The 15,292-nt window shown below is 43.9% G+C and overlaps 1 protein-coding gene and 1 long non-coding RNA gene across 2 annotated transcripts; one reads left to right on the forward strand and one right to left on the reverse strand.

Moving 5' to 3' along the window:
* The first annotated feature begins 4,511 nt into the window (after positions 1–4,511).
* Positions 4,512–12,239, forward strand: IER3IP1 (immediate early response 3 interacting protein 1). The gene is made up of 3 exons (XM_030566135.1): positions 4,512–4,644; positions 9,168–9,269; positions 10,842–12,239. Exons 1-3 carry the CDS (start codon positions 4,554–4,556, stop codon positions 10,895–10,897), a joined length of 249 nt encoding a protein of 82 aa, XP_030421995.1. The 5' UTR covers positions 4,512–4,553; the 3' UTR covers positions 10,898–12,239.
* Positions 11,883–15,284, reverse strand: LOC115653213. Its single transcript, XR_004000875.1, has 2 exons — positions 14,753–15,284; positions 11,883–14,104 (listed from the first exon to the last, which is right to left on the reverse strand). It is a non-coding gene; the product is annotated as an uncharacterized LOC115653213 (long non-coding RNA).
* Between the last annotated feature and the right edge of the window lie 8 nt (positions 15,285–15,292).

Consider the following 15,292-nt stretch of genomic DNA (forward strand, 5'->3'; position numbering starts at 1 on the left):
CCCCACCGTCCGCAGTGGCAATTTGGTGCGCTGTTTGGGGGCAAAAACACACAGACTGCCACCTCTTACAGATTGCCGCCCCAAGCACCTCTTGGGATGCTGGTGCCTGGAGCCGGCCCTGTGTCATTGACTTCAATAGGAGTAAAGAACACGCTTAATTGTTTTTCTGAATTAGAATTACTTCTGATCCAGGGCTTTAACTGGCAAACATTTGTATTACTAATTTCTTTCTGCAACCTGCACCTCAGCCTCCCATTCTCCTATTCCAAATGTGACAAATTTTCCATTGTTAATAAAAAGAATTTACAGAAAGAAAAAGTTAATAGCATATGATATTCTACACTTTTAGACAAATGGTGATCTCTTTTGTTTTCAGTTCCATCTGGTAATCTATTAATATTAAATTAATATCATGATTATTTAAATCCACAAAACTATACCTTGGACTAAAGTGCTGTACCAAAGATTGAGGTGTTTTCAGGAAATAAAGCTGAGGGAACTGAGAAATAGTCTCTGTGGCTGGCATACAGCCTGAAAATTCTGTAAGTATCTATTGAACATACCTGTACTGACTCCGTCCCTGTAGTAACTGATCACTTCACAACCATTAACGAATGTATCCTCACAATGTATCTGTAAGACAGGGATGCAAGTGACTTGCCCACGATCACATAGAGAATCTATGATAGGGAAAAGAATAGAATCCATGTTGCCTGAGTTCCAGTCAAATATGTTAAGCACAAAATCACTACGTCTATCAAAATAAAATGACTACAGCAACTATCAAAATGCAGTGATTATGCAAATCATTGTGCTCTGATTGGGTAATAAAAGCTATCAACCATTTAGACTTAAGGGATTTGCATACTGTATGATTACTGAGAAATAAAAGTACTGTGATTATGCAAACAGAACTCAGCCAATAAGACTGAAGGATGCAAGAGAGAAAAATTTGTACATTTACACACCAATAACTATACAGTATCCCTGAGCACCAGTTATTATTATTTTTGCTATTTGTATTACAGTCGTGCCCAGAGGCCCCAGTTAGTATAATATAAAATATAATTGTTTTATTTTGGAGTCTGTTAGAAATCTTGACTCCTGCGGACATTATATTTTGGATAGACAATGATTAGGATCTGAGGTGATTTTTTAATTTCCTACTAGTGAAAACATTTAAATAACAAAAATTAAAATTAAATAAACCCACAGATATTATGCATCAAATTAAATATAAATAGCATGATTACCATATTTAGCATTTATACAGTATTTAATATTTTCATAGGACTTCACTAAAATTTATTGATTAATGCATGAATACTAATTAAGACATACTTTCTCTAACCAATTTAAGTGCACTCTAAGGCCCATTCTTACATTCCGTGCACACCCAGAATTGCCACTGGCTACAACAGGATGTAAAAGGAATGCAGAATTTTTCCCCTACTACCTTTATCCAGTTCTCTAGAACACCTGATGCCTCATCAGGATGGTGCTGTGTGTGCAGCTTGCCCATAAGAACAGCCATACTGGGTCAGACCAAAGGTCAATCTAGTCCAGTATCCAGTCAATATATGGTGATCAGGTGTCTGGTTTTCGACCAGAACGCTTGGTCGAAAAGGGATCCTGGTGGCTCTGGTCAGCACTGCTGACTGGGCCGTTGACTGTCTGGTTGGCGGCACCGCGCAGAGAGAATGGCAGGCTCCCTGTTAGCCATCAAGCCGCACGGCTCCTGGGAAGCAGATGGCACGTCCCCCCTCTAGCTCCTACACATAGGGGCAATCTAAGGGTGCCGCACCCTGCCGCCGCCCCAAGCACTGACCCCGCAGCTCCCATTGGCTGGGAACTGCGGCCAATGGGAGTTGCAGAGGCAGTGCCTGTGGACAGGGCAGCATGCAGGGACACCTGGCAGTGCCTCCGCGTAGGAGCTGGAGGGGGGACATGCCGCTGCTTCCGGGAGCTGGTTGAGGTAAATGCCACCCGGAGTTTGCACCCATGACCTCCTCCCTGGCCCCAACCCCCTGCCCTGATCCCCCTTGTGCCCTCAAAACACCTCGATCCCAGGCTGGAGCACCCTCCTGCACCCCAACCCCCTAATTTCCAGCCACTCCCCAGAGCCTGCACTCCCAGTCGGAGTCCTCACACACACCTCCACCTCAACTCTCTGCTTCAGCCCTGATCCCCCTCCTACACTCTGAACCCCTTAGCCCCAGCCTAGAGCCTCCTTCTGCACCCCAAATCCCTCATCCCTGGCCACCTCCAGACCATGCATCCCCAGTTGGGGCCCTCACCCCCTCCTGCAATCTAACCCTCTGAGCCAGCCCAGTGAAAATGAGCAAGTGAGTGAGAGTGGGGAGAGTGAGTGACAGAGGGAGAGCGGGATGGACTGTGCAGGGGACAGGGCCTCGGAGGTGGGGTGGAGCATGGGTAGGGGCCTCGGAGGACGGGCAGGCTAGGGGGGCAGGGCAAGGGTATTTGGTTTTGTGCCAGTAGAAAGCTGGCAACCCTAGGCCAATGCCAGGTGCTTCAGAGGGAATGAGCAGAACAGATAATCCAGTCCCGGAGTGCAGGAGGGAGGGCGGTGTGCGGCCCCAGCCTCCCCAGCTCCAGAGTGCAGAAAGGCGGGTGGCGCATGTCCCCAGGCTCAGAACACTGTGAGGCTGCTGCTGGCCTCAGAGCCGGGAAAACTACTGGAGTTGCAGCAACACGCAGGGAGCATCACGGCAGGGAGGTGGGGTCAAGCCTGGCTATTTGGGAAGGCAACGCCTACCCCTGCCTATGCAACCCGCCCTCCATGCACACAACTGTGGCCCATGTGACATCCTCAGGGCCAGACAGGTAGTATATATATTGTGTGAATGTGGCCCACATAATACATTCAGAGCTGCATATGCGGCCCACAATGGTAATTAGCCTGAGACCCACTGCTTCAGAGCATGGTTTTGCATCTCTGTCCATCCTGGCTACTAGTCATTGATGGACCTATCCGCCATGAAATTACCTAGTCTTTTTTTCTAACCCTGTTACAGTCTTGGCCTTCACATCATCTGGCAAGAAGTTCCACAAGTTGACTGTGCATTGTATGAGGAAATACATCCTTTTGTTTGTTTTAAACCAGCTACCTACTAATTTCATTTGGTGACCTCTGGATCTTGTGTTATGAGGAGTAAATAACACTTCCTTATTTACTTTCTCCACACCAGTCATGATTATATAGACCTCTACCATATCCCCCCTTAGTCCTCTCTTTTCCCAGCTGAAAAGTCCCAGTCTTATTAATCTCTCCTCATATGGAACTTGTTCCATACCCCTAATCATTTTTGTTGCCCTTTACTGTTCCTTTTCCAATTCCAATATATCTTTTCTGAGATGCAGAGACCAGATCTGCACACAGTATTCAAGATTTGGCTGTACCACGGATTTATATAGAAGCAATATATTATTTTCCATCTTATTATCTATTCCTTTCCTAATGATTCCCAACATTCTGTTATCACATTCCACACCATCACTGGAGATTTTTAAGAGCAGGTTAGACAAACACCTGTCAGAGATGGTCAAGATCAGGGATCGGCAACCTTTCAGAAGTGGCAAAGAATCCTGTGGCACCTTATAGACTAACAGACGTTTTGGAGCATGAGCTTTCGTGGGTGAATACCCACTTCTTCATGCATCTGAAGAAGTGGGTATTCACCCACGAAAGCTCATGCTCCAAAACGTCTGTTAGTCTATAAGGTGCCACAGGATTCTTTGCTGCTTTTACTGATCCAGATTAACACGGCTACCTCTCTGATACTTTCAGAAGTGGTGTGCCGAGTCTTCATTTATTCACTCTAATTTAAGGTTTCGTGTACCAGTAATACATTTTAATGTTTTTAAGTCGCTATAAGTCTATATTATATAACTAAACTATTGTCGTATGTGACGTAAACAAGGTTTTTTAAATGTTTAAGAAGCTTTATTTAAAATTAAATTAAAATGCAGATCTTACCCGTTGAGTGCAGCGGTTCTTAACCTTGGGTGCACACACCCCTTGGGGGTGTGAGATGCCCTTTCTGGGGGTGTGAGACATGCGAGATACTTTTAGAAGGAAAATCATGGAAAACACAAATAAGCACACTTTGCTTCATCAAACCTATGTCGTTATCAACATTACACAAGCAAGTGTGAAAAATCGGGACATGGGGTAGGGTAATAGGCACCTATATAAGGCAAAGCCCTTCATATCGGGCCTGTCCCTAAAAAACCAGGACATCTGGTCACCCTCTGACTGACAGACAGATGTGGCAAATCGCTGCCTCCCTGCCAGGAGGGCGCCTTTGAGCCAGGAGCCTGTCCCCTCAGCAACGTGGGCGTCTTCTGCCCCCCGAGGGCGCGCTCAACCCTGCCCAGACAGCCGGCTACTCCATCCCCTCAGCCCCGGGCGGCTCCCGGCCCCGCTCCGCCCCGCGCGCGGCGCGCTCCCCGCCCAGCCCTGCCACGTCCCGGCCCCGCCCCGGCGGCGGGCTGAGCGCGCGCGGAGGCCGCGGCGGGTGGCGGCGGCAGCCATGGCCTTCACCCTGTACTCGCTGCTGCAGGCCGCGCTGCTCTTCGTCAACGCCATCGCCGTGCTGCACGAGGAGCGCTTCCTCCGCAACGGTGAGCGGCCCCGCAGCCCGGCTCGCGGAGAACCGCCCCCTCCGGGCGTGCGGTCCGAGCCGCCCCACGCTGCCCCCACTTGCTTGCCCCTGGGGGACCCTGCTGCACGGGAGGCCGGGGATCGTTTCCTCCCCCAGCGCGCTAGGGCATCTCCGGTCTCTTCCCATCAGCGCCGCGCCGAGGCCGCCGGGGGAAGCGACCGGCCGGGCCTGCCCTGGCGGTTCCCCTTCCCCGGGTGCTACCGCCGGTGTTCGCCCGCCCTGCCCGCTAGCCAGGCGGGCCGGGAAGGGGTTGGCATGCGGGGGGGGGCGCCGCCCCGCGCCGGGGCTCAGCTGAGGGCCTGTCCCTGCCGGGAAGTGCTGTTGTGTTAACGTGCAGGGAGCTGTAGCGCTGCCAGGCTCCAGGTATTAGAGAGAGGAGGTGGGTGAGGCGATATCTTTTATTGGACCGATATTACTGCGTTGGGTATTTAAGGCTGCAGTTATGTCAGGCAGGATGCCATGACGTCTGCAACCTGACTTGCAGAGACCACCGTGATATTGGGGCACTGCCACCGCCCGCTGCGGGGGACCCTGCTCAAGCAACCCAGTCACCAGGGGTGGTGGCTGGGGGACCCTGCAACTGACCTGCTGCTGCCAGTTGGGCCCCCCCAAGCTACCTAGCTACCATGGGTGGCGAGGACACCCTGGAGCTCCCAGCCCCCATGGGTGGTGGGGACCCTGGAATTCTCCAGCCCGCTGTGGTGGTGGTTGGACCTGGAGTTCTTCAGACACCACTGGTGGCAGGGGATCCCTCCTCAGCACCCAATTACCCCAGCTCCCCAGTAGCAGGAGGACCCAGAGCTCTCCAGCCGCCACAGGTGGCTGAGGGACGCTGGAGATCCCCAGCTGGGGCAGTGGGGCCCCTGCAGGTCCCAGTCCTGCAGGTGGTGGAGGATGTCCCCCCCACCCAAGCTCCCACTTGCCAGTAGTGGCGGCAGAAGGACCCGGAGCTCCTCAGTTGCGATAGGGGGATCCCGGCAGCTGCTCGACAGGCGGGGGGGGGGATTCCTCCTCCAGCTGCTCAGCCACTGGGCAGTGGTGGGGGCCGCAGCTCACGGCCACTGGGGCAGGATGCTGGATCCTCCTCCCTCCTCATTTTGTCAGGGATGCTTTTAGTAAAAGTCAGGGACAGGTCATGGCTTCCATGAATTTTTATTTATTGCTTGTGACCTGTCCCTGACTTTTACTAAAAATATCCATGACAAAATTGTAGCTTTATGTATAATGCATTATAGTGTATGTTAACTAGTGCTGTGTCAGACTGGATCTAGCTCTCGGCACGTGTCTAGATTAAGAAAATAGGTCATGTTTAAAAAGCATGTTAGCTACCATGCTCTGAATCATTAGTTTAGACAGGGTTTAACACTTTTAAAAATGTTAACTGGTCATGGTCAACCTTAGGGAAGGAATAATAGGTTTTTAAACAGGATCTGTTGGCCTACTCTAGATGGGGGCCATGATGTAAACACGGCCTGTTGTGTTTAAATTTGTTAGATGGTATGCTTATGACCAGCTAATGCAATTGTAAACACAGCAGACCTTGTCTACGCTGAATGCTTTAAATTACATATAAACAAGAGTTTTAAAAAAATAAGCCCTAACTGTAAATCATGTTAAGGAAACCTGTTGTACAAATGGAAACCAAGACTAGTCTTGTTAAGGGATATTATGCCCTCATGCTCCCCAATACTCAGTCTCCCTTGTTGAATAAAATATTCCTGATAAATATTTTTGACATCCTGCATTGTGAAAGCTTCAAGTTATTCAAAATTAAGGCATGCAAACAATAAAAACATGATACCTTTTATAGATATCAAAAGGAATTGATATAAAAGGTCTGGGAGGCGGCATGAATCTAAGCAACTTCAGATATATTACTACTTTGCATTTGGTCATGTGATTGCCTCTCATCATGCTCTTGTCCGAGTGCTGAAGAGTGGAATGTGTACAGGAGTCTTTTAGCTATGTATGATTATGAATTGGTTTCTTCTATTAAATGGCCAGTAATATTGAAGTATCCAGCAAACTAGGTAGTTTTGTTTGACTCCAGGAATGATCTGAAATTAAATGGTATTATATTTCTCTTAGATAAATTCTGAGATTCCTGAGGTGCTGGAATGTTGTGTGCAATAAACTTAGTTTATCAGATCTTCCAGTTTCTCACCCAGTCCAAAGGCCAGAGTCTCCATTCCTGCTATAGGCTGAATTCCTATTGAAATCTGTGGGAGTTCTCTGTACAGGGGATTTGTAGGATTGATATAATCCCTTGTAATTATCTGGCAGTGGGCAGCATTACAGGTTCTGTAAATAATATGAAATGTAGCCTTTGTACTTTCAAACTGTTCATGTATCCAAGCATGTTTCTTTTCATGTATTTGGTATAATAAAAGTATGTAACCATTAGGAAGAACCCATTGTTAGTAGTTCCCAACCTTGGTGTGTGGGAGATGCACCCGGCCCTCAGTATGCTTGATAGTGTAGTTTTTGTCCATTCTCTCTCCCTTCTTCCCATCTGGTTTCTCTGTTTTGTCTTGTCTCTCTTCTTTTATATTTATTTTTTGCATTTTAAGTTTATTTTTATTTTTGTTCCCAGTATCTTGCTCCAAGATCTCTCCTCCATTTCTCTGCCTCTTTCTCTTCTTTGCCTCTATGTAAAACCCAAGTCTCTAAATCGCAACTTAGATTTGTACTGTACTAGACAAAAGAGCATCCATCCCAAGCTCTGAACACCCTTGACAAACATTTACCATACATCTCATAAAATAAATAAGACTCCAGGAATTTGTTGGGTATAGCATTTTCCTGTGACGGGCCAAACTGGGATTATTGGTAGGAATGCTGGTGGCTTCCCTTCTCTGCTCTTCCGCAGTGGATTCATGCGTGGGACACAATCGGTTGGGGCCACTTTGTGCTCTGCTGGGATCACAGAACAAGCATTCTGCATAGGTCCTTGCCCAAGAGAAGAAGCCAGGCATAGCAATTCCAGACTGGATCAAACCAGTCGTCTGTCTACTCCAGTATCCTGACAGTGATAGTGAACAGACCAGATTGGTGACCCTTCTTATAAAGGAAGCCTCTTATGGATAATTATGTAATAACCAGTCCCTAAAGGGAAAGTTTCTTCCAAATCCCCATCAGTGTTTGGTTTAGATCCTGAAGCATAAGGAGATTCCTTAGTAAGAAAAAAGTCCTGTCCTTTCTAATTTAACTGTGGATCTTCTCATCTATATAGCTGTTCAATCCTTAGCAAGAGTTATTAATTTATTTTTAAGATCTTGACCTCAAGGATTTCTCGTGGAATGGGTTCCAATGGTTGTGATGTGTATTTTTAAATTCTTTCTTAAGTTTTAAATTTGTTGCCTGTTAATTTTATTCATTCACCCCTTGTTTTTGTATTGCATGAAATGGTAAATCTGTAACAACCAGTTTACTTTCTTTTTGCAGCTGATTGTTTTGTGTACTTCAGAAGTACCTCCTTTTATTTGTCTCCTCTCCAAACTAAAGAGACCTATTCTTTTCAAACTTTGTTCATATGGAAGTATTTCATACCTCAGTTATTTATGTCAAATGTCTCTAAACCCTCTCTGTTTCTGCTGTATCTTTTTTCTTTGTGAGTGACTGACTCTAAGTCAGGGTATACCATTTATTTATATAATAGTATTATTATAGTTTCAGTATTTTTTTCTATGGCATTCTTTATATGTTCTAACACCTTGTTTGTTTTTTAAATACTACTACATGTTGAGCAGGGTTTTTTATTACGCGATCCCCAATGATACACAGAACTTTTTCCTTAGTGGCTACTTCATTTAGAATCCAGCTATAAGAGCTGTTCAAATTATTCCTTCCAATGGGCACTGCCTTGCATTTGTCAACACTTAATTTAATCTGTCATTGTGCTATGCATTTGTCTAACTCTGAGTCCTCATGGACATTTGTAGTCCTGACTAATTTAGCCTTGTCCTCTGAAAATTTGTCTGTCTTGCTCTTCACCCTTTTCTCCAGTTCATTAATAAATGTATTATAAAACATTAGTCCTACTGTGGAACCTTGGGGTACAATTATTCCTCCTCTTTGTTTTCTATCTCCTAGCGTTGATGGGACTTCATTGCTAACCCCAAGATTACTCAGTTTCCTCAATAGCCTCTTGTGAGCGTTGTCAAAGGGTTTTTTTTGAAGTCCAAATACATTGTCAATCAGTTCTCCTTTATCCACTTCTTACACCTCTGTGAATTGAAGTAGGTTAAATAGGCACTTTTCCTCTACTATTATGTTCATTTAGCTGTTTTATAATTCTCTTTCCAGTAGATTTACCTAGTCCTGAAGTAAAGCTTACTGGTCTGAAATCTGATTTCATCATGTTAGGACTTTACAAGTGGCTGAAAGTAATCTTTTTTTTTCAAGATAGATCACATTCTAATATTACTAATAACATAAGTGTATGATTTTTCAATACAGTTTAACTATCTTTGTGTTATACAGTTGGCTGGGGAACAGACCAAGGGATTGGTGGATTCGGAGAAGAACCAGGAATTAAAGCACAGCTAATGAACCTTATTCGATCTGTGCGAACAGTCATGAGGGGTAAGATGAAAAGAAGAGTTTAGTTAAGTACTTACTATGTATTTTTAATTAACCAGGCCCAGGCACCTGAATTAGGACCCTTGTGTCCTTAATACAGGCTTCATTTGACCCATTCCAGCTTTACCATCAGACCTCACCCCTTGGCTATCAGTTTTACTCATTATTTTCAATCCGGTCTCTCCAATCCTCTCCCTAAGCTACTCGATGAAAAATGCATGGCTCATCCTTCTGATTGACTCTTAAGGGGGAAGCTGCAGGTCACACGATTAATGGCCATGTATGGCACCCAAGGCTTGATACAGCGGAAAATACCCACTGTCTTCCAAGCCACACAGACTTGTAATGTTGACTCTGCAGCAGGCCATCCTATCCATACGAGTGTTCAGCCTATCATAAAAACAATTCTCTCCCCCTCCCCCCCCTCCTTTCCTGTGCCCCAGAACACAAAAAACCCAATAGCTCTGTGATGGAAAGCTGTGCAACTGTCTCAGGGAAAGGAGAGCTTATGTAATTTTTTTCCTTCCATACTTCATAAACTGTGACCGACCACCCTTCATTGTGATAGCTGGAATTATTGTATCTCTATCCCCTGTATAAAATTGCCTTTAAAAAGGGGTGTGGTAGGAGCAGGCCCAGTTTACTCACCAACTGCAAGAGCTGACTCCACCATGATGAGCTAGACTCTTCATTTCCTCCTCCTCCTCCCCTCTCTCCAATTCTCTTCTCACCTTCCTCAGATCTGGTTTGGAAATGGGACTTTGGGATTCAGGGAATCAACAGGCAACAAAAAGGGCTGTGTGACTGACTTCAGCTCTTTCAATGACTTTTCAGTCATTGGGAAAAGAAGCTGCCTGGCTGTTAGTGTCATGAGTTTTGTCTAACAACATATATGGCAACAGGATGACATCAGCTAGTTCCTAGAAAGAAGGCATTTGTAGAATTCTGGGCTAGTAAGGGGATACTTACTCCTCCAAATAGAAAGTAGCCTATATCACTAGACCACAAAAGACCTGGAAATTTTTTGTAGGCCAGCATCCACCAAGATTGTGTTCTGCATGGTCACACAGGAATCTTGATATTCCAGAATAGTAGCAGTGAGAATTAGCAATTCTTCACTGACCTGACTCTCAATTCTTACTTAAAACATCATAATTCAGTTGGTACACATACGAAATGTGAATGGTGAGTGAAATCACAGTAATTTCTAGCAGTCTTAAATGTAAGTGGGGCCTTGATGGCTCAGGAGAATGTTCATGAAAATACAGGACTCCTTCGCTTGTAGTTTACTGATACATGTCCAGTCCATGTTGATAGTAGCTAGAGGCTATCATCTGATGGCTGTTAGGCAACATACCTTAAATACAGCATGTATTTCTGTTTCGTATTTTGTTCTTTGTATCTTGGGTTGTTGACCCTGGAACATTTCACAGACTCTCAATTTGCATAACCAAATTAAATTTAAAAAAAGCAATAATGGGTATTTTCCAGGCTCAATGATCATATGCCATTCTGTGTCTGTCCAATGTAAAAAGAGAATGTCCTTCATTTTCTGTTTTTGTTTTTTCCCCACAGTGCCATTAATAGCAGTGAACTCGATTACAATTGTGTTGCTCTTGCTATTTGGTTGAAGACCATCTGTTAAAAATGAGTTTTTGAACATCAGAAGTGGAGAGGCTGACCACCACCACCACTCTGAGTTTATTGGATCCAACGTGGCTTAGCTGTCAGACCTGACATTCAATTTAAAATAATAAAAACACAATTTCTATTTATCTTATTTCTTAATGTTCACTTGCAGTTTCATTACACAAGATAACGTGATCAATGCAACAGTTCTGTAAATACATTGGACTGCAAAAAGCTTTACTGCTGATGGTTAATAGCACCAATTGTTACAGTGTGTTGTAATATATTGTAATGATTAGAAAAGTGCACCCTTTTAACAAATGTCTTGTCACTCAGGGATGAATTTCCTTCCAGTACACTTTGGTTTATTTTTATTTAGAAAATAAGTTGTCGAGTTTTCAGTTTCATAGTTATTAACACAGTATTATTATATAGACACCAGTTTGGCTATTAAGATGTGTTACAATTTTGGGAACAGATATTTTTTACTTTTTGGTGGATGATGGTGGGTGAAATCCTTGCTCTGTTGAAGACAGGAAGAGTTTGTCATGGCCAGGATTTCACCCATGGTATATATTTTCTCAAACCAATGACATTTAAGCTAATGGCAAACAAAGTGTTTTGAAAATATGTGCAATAGCTATGCAAAATCAGAACTGTATGCGCCTAAGGCGAGGAAACCGTGTAACTGAGTGTTAAAATTTAGATTAGCAAGTGAAGTACTCACTAGTATTTGTCATTGTTTTGTCAAGGATCTCTTAAAGGATTTGCTAAATATATGTGTAGTAAGTAGTATGTCTGCAGTGGTGATCTGTAGCACTGTTTGTATTCTAAACTGTTTTGGATAATATTGGAGGAAAATACTGCAACCCTTTTTCAAATGCCGTTTAAAAAAAAACCCACACAACAGCAACAAACTTCAGAGTCAGTGATGTTACCTCTGGGGGGTGGGGGGGGTTGTGGTTTTTTTTTTTTTTTTTTTTTTGAGTACTCTGTTATTCAAAGTGAAACACTGCAGTCCTTACTCAGGCAAAATTCCTAATTCAGTATAGATCTTGTCTGGACTCAAGACTGCAGGATCAGGCTTGGTGTTATGTAGTAAGTTTGAATTCAAGAAGACTGATTCTTGTGTACCTTTTTAGAGAAGCCAAACTTCTGTTTAGCTTTTCCCATTTGCTAGAGTGTGACCCAAATTCTTTTAGCTTATTTTTAAAGTGGGGAAGAAAAGAGGACTGGAGAAACCTGGTAGTTATATGGTTTTTAGAACAGTTTACTTTTAGTTTATCACCTCTTCCTCTGTCATTGACTCCAGGTAGAATAATTTTTTTATACAGGGATAAATTTGCAAAACAGCATGTGAATGAGTTTGGTGATCTTCCGTTGCAGGATCTTACAGAAGTCGAGTTTATTTAGAACGATAGATTTTTTTTCAGTGAACATTTGTAAATAAATTTGAATTTCTAAACTAAGCACTCTCTTTCATAACTCACTCTCCATAAAGTGGAAGGATCTCAAACCAACCTGTAGCCTGTTTTGGGTACTGAAAATATTTATTTTTTAATTTACTGTCGTCCATCCTGAAAGTTCATAAAGTACTTGCTTCTACCACCACTGAAATACAAAAAGAACGAGGAGTACTTGTGGCACCTTAGAGAAAATAAATTTGTTAGTCTCTAAGGTGCCACAAGTACTCCTTGTTCTTTTTGCTGATACAGACTGACACGGCTACCACTCAACATTGAAATACAGTTTCCTCTCTGTGAGGGCAGTAGCCAATCCAATGCCAGCCAGGTGCATGACAGTAGGGGAATGGAATTTTTGGCCAGAGTGGGATCAGTTCCTGCTGGAGTATCTTGGAAATTCCAGAGTAGGGAGAATAAATTTTTTTAAAGAGATCAGCTGAGACCTTAATAAACAATTACACATGTATAAGGAGGTTTTTTGATTATTACAGTAATTTTATACATATCTTCCTTCACTAATGTAAAATGGATGACACTGGTGGGTGACAACAATGCAAGACTCCCTACACAGCACTATCACTCTGTCAGTTGAGGCTACCATAACAGGGAGCTCATGCAGAGTTGTCATTTCAAATGTATATTTGGATCTTAATGTAGAGGTAAGTCATACTTTGGCCCTCAATGGGTTCCAAGTGTCACCTGCATATCAGTACATATATGTCCTTTATTGACTCAGATTGTTACAGAACCCTAATTTTAATTAAAAAAAAATTTTCAAGCCTCAGCAGTATTTAAAGTGTGGGGAAAGGAACTGCTGCTCCCCCCACCTCCCAAAAACGTTCTTAATACCTCTCACTCAAGGCATAGTTTCCAGTCTGAGAGTAAACATTAACCTCAAAGTAGGTGATTAGATATCCTACAATGAAAAAAACATGAAAGTAAGTGTAGCTACTTAAGAATGAAGTTAACTTCCTGTTATGTACCTGATCTTGTGCCAACTGAAGTCAATCAAAAGACTCCAGTTGATTTCAGTGGAGCTTAATGAGGTTCTTTGAGCTTGGATTTTTTTAAAAAAATACAACATTTCCTCCTCCCTCTTCAGTTTCCTCATAAGAAATTGATCTTCCCAAAATGTCACATGCAATATCTTATCCCACAATAGAGCTTTTCTGAAAAGTTATGGAGTTTTGAAAACTGTTTACAAAGAGCAATGTTTAAGCTATCAACGTACACATTTATAAAACACAGACTTGCTGCTGAGTACAGCTGGATGTTACAGCAACTGTTGGGTTGAGCCAGAAATGGGGGTTCATCTGGGGACTATGAGATAAGGAAATTATTCAAGACAGAAGGCTATAGATGAAGGGATGGTGGGTTGGGAGGGATATGGACTTGGGTGCACGAGGCCCAGTCTGTGAACTGAGGGGCCTTGGGGGAGGAAGGAGAAAAGGAGGTGGTGGTGCAGACAGACAAGGTGGTATTGGAGGAAGCTGTAGTGTACTAAGTATATCAAAGGGGGTGGCAGGGTACTGGGAGGCATAAGGAGTTATGGAAATAAGACATGGAAGGGGGGTTCAAAAGAGGGGGTTGTTTGGCACGGGTGTGTAGGGAGCCAGGGTGAGAAATGACGGAGGTGTACACCAGGTATAACTATACTATGCACACCCACAAGGCTGCGGTGGTTTGGCCATGTCATCAGGCTACCCAGTGGCAGAAGCACAAGGTATGGTTTAGATTGGATTCCACCTGCAGGGAAGAGAAAGCATGGAGGACAAAGAATGACAAACTGCAGGATGATTGAAAAGGATGCTTCCATCATGGAAACAATTTACGACAGAATCAAACAAGACAGCAATGGGCAAACAGGTTGCCTCATGTGCCACTAGGCACAGGAGAGTCTAAGTCCAGTACATATACAGATTTGAGCAACTCTGCAGGAGGCCCACTTTGATAGGCCTCATAATATCTGTTGATGCAAAGATCCCCTCTTGCAGATTTTACAGGCCAACCTAATTTAAACTTCTGATGCTTATTCAAAAACCAAACCAAACCAAACACCAGGGGAATTGCTAAACTAAATACTTTGTTGAAGAGAATGGTGAAACTGTGTTTTAGAGTTCAGCTAGCCCTGAAAAATAACCATATGTAATATGGAACAGATTGTTATAATGGGGACAGTGCTTAATTGTTCTACATGTCCACTGCTGGTAGGACAAGAAGTAATCAGCTTAGTTTGCAGCAAGGAAGAATTAAGTTAGATATTAGGAAAATTAACTATACAGGTAGTTAAGTACTGAAACAGATTAGATAGGGAAATTGTGGAAGCCTTGTTACTGAAGGTTTTTAAGAACAGGTTAGACAAATGTGTATCAGGCATGGTCTAGGTATACTTACCCTGCCTCAGTGTGCGTGACCAGGCTCGATGACCTCTTGAGGTCCCTTCCAGCCCTACATTTCTGTGATGAAAGTGCTCATGAAAATGGAGACTGCTAGTTCCTGGGCAGACCCATTGAACATGTGAAAGCACAACAGTCAACAGAGAGAAAGGCATGATGGAACCTGCTGCTCATATGATCTTCACTATCATATGAGAATGCTCCTGGGCTGGCACAGTAGCCCTGCAAGGTAGGGCTGTTGTCTCCTCTGGCCACAATGCTATATGAGAGTGCTCTAAATGGCTACAGCATTATCAACTGTGACCTGTCATATTTGCAGATTGCACCCCCACCCCCACGAGATTGCCCTTAGCAGTACAGCCTGGCATGCTGTCCCGTCTGTGGATTGCACCGCCTCTGGTGATGCAGACCATGCAGGGACCCCTACTCTCCGTAGGCTGCACCCCACCTGAGACTGGCATTGGCTGTGCAGCACGCCATCCTCAGACCCATGATTTCTGTATTCCGGGACGTAAAGCTGTCTCTCCAAGTGCCTGTC

This window comes from Gopherus evgoodei, chromosome 6, assembly GCF_007399415.2.
Source record: "Gopherus evgoodei ecotype Sinaloan lineage chromosome 6, rGopEvg1_v1.p, whole genome shotgun sequence".
Taxonomy (NCBI): Eukaryota; Metazoa; Chordata; order Testudines; family Testudinidae; genus Gopherus; species Gopherus evgoodei.

Coding starts and splice junctions, on each gene's coding strand:
- IER3IP1 (XM_030566135.1), top strand. CDS start 4,554: ATGGCCTTCACCCTGTACTCGCTGCTGCAGGCCGCGCTGCTCTTCGTC. Junction 4,645..9,167: donor GGAGCGCTTCCTCCGCAACG/GTGAGCGGCCCC, acceptor TGTGTTATACAG/TTGGCTGGGGAACAGACCAA. Junction 9,270..10,841: donor TGTGCGAACAGTCATGAGGG/GTAAGATGAAAA, acceptor TTTTCCCCACAG/TGCCATTAATAGCAGTGAAC.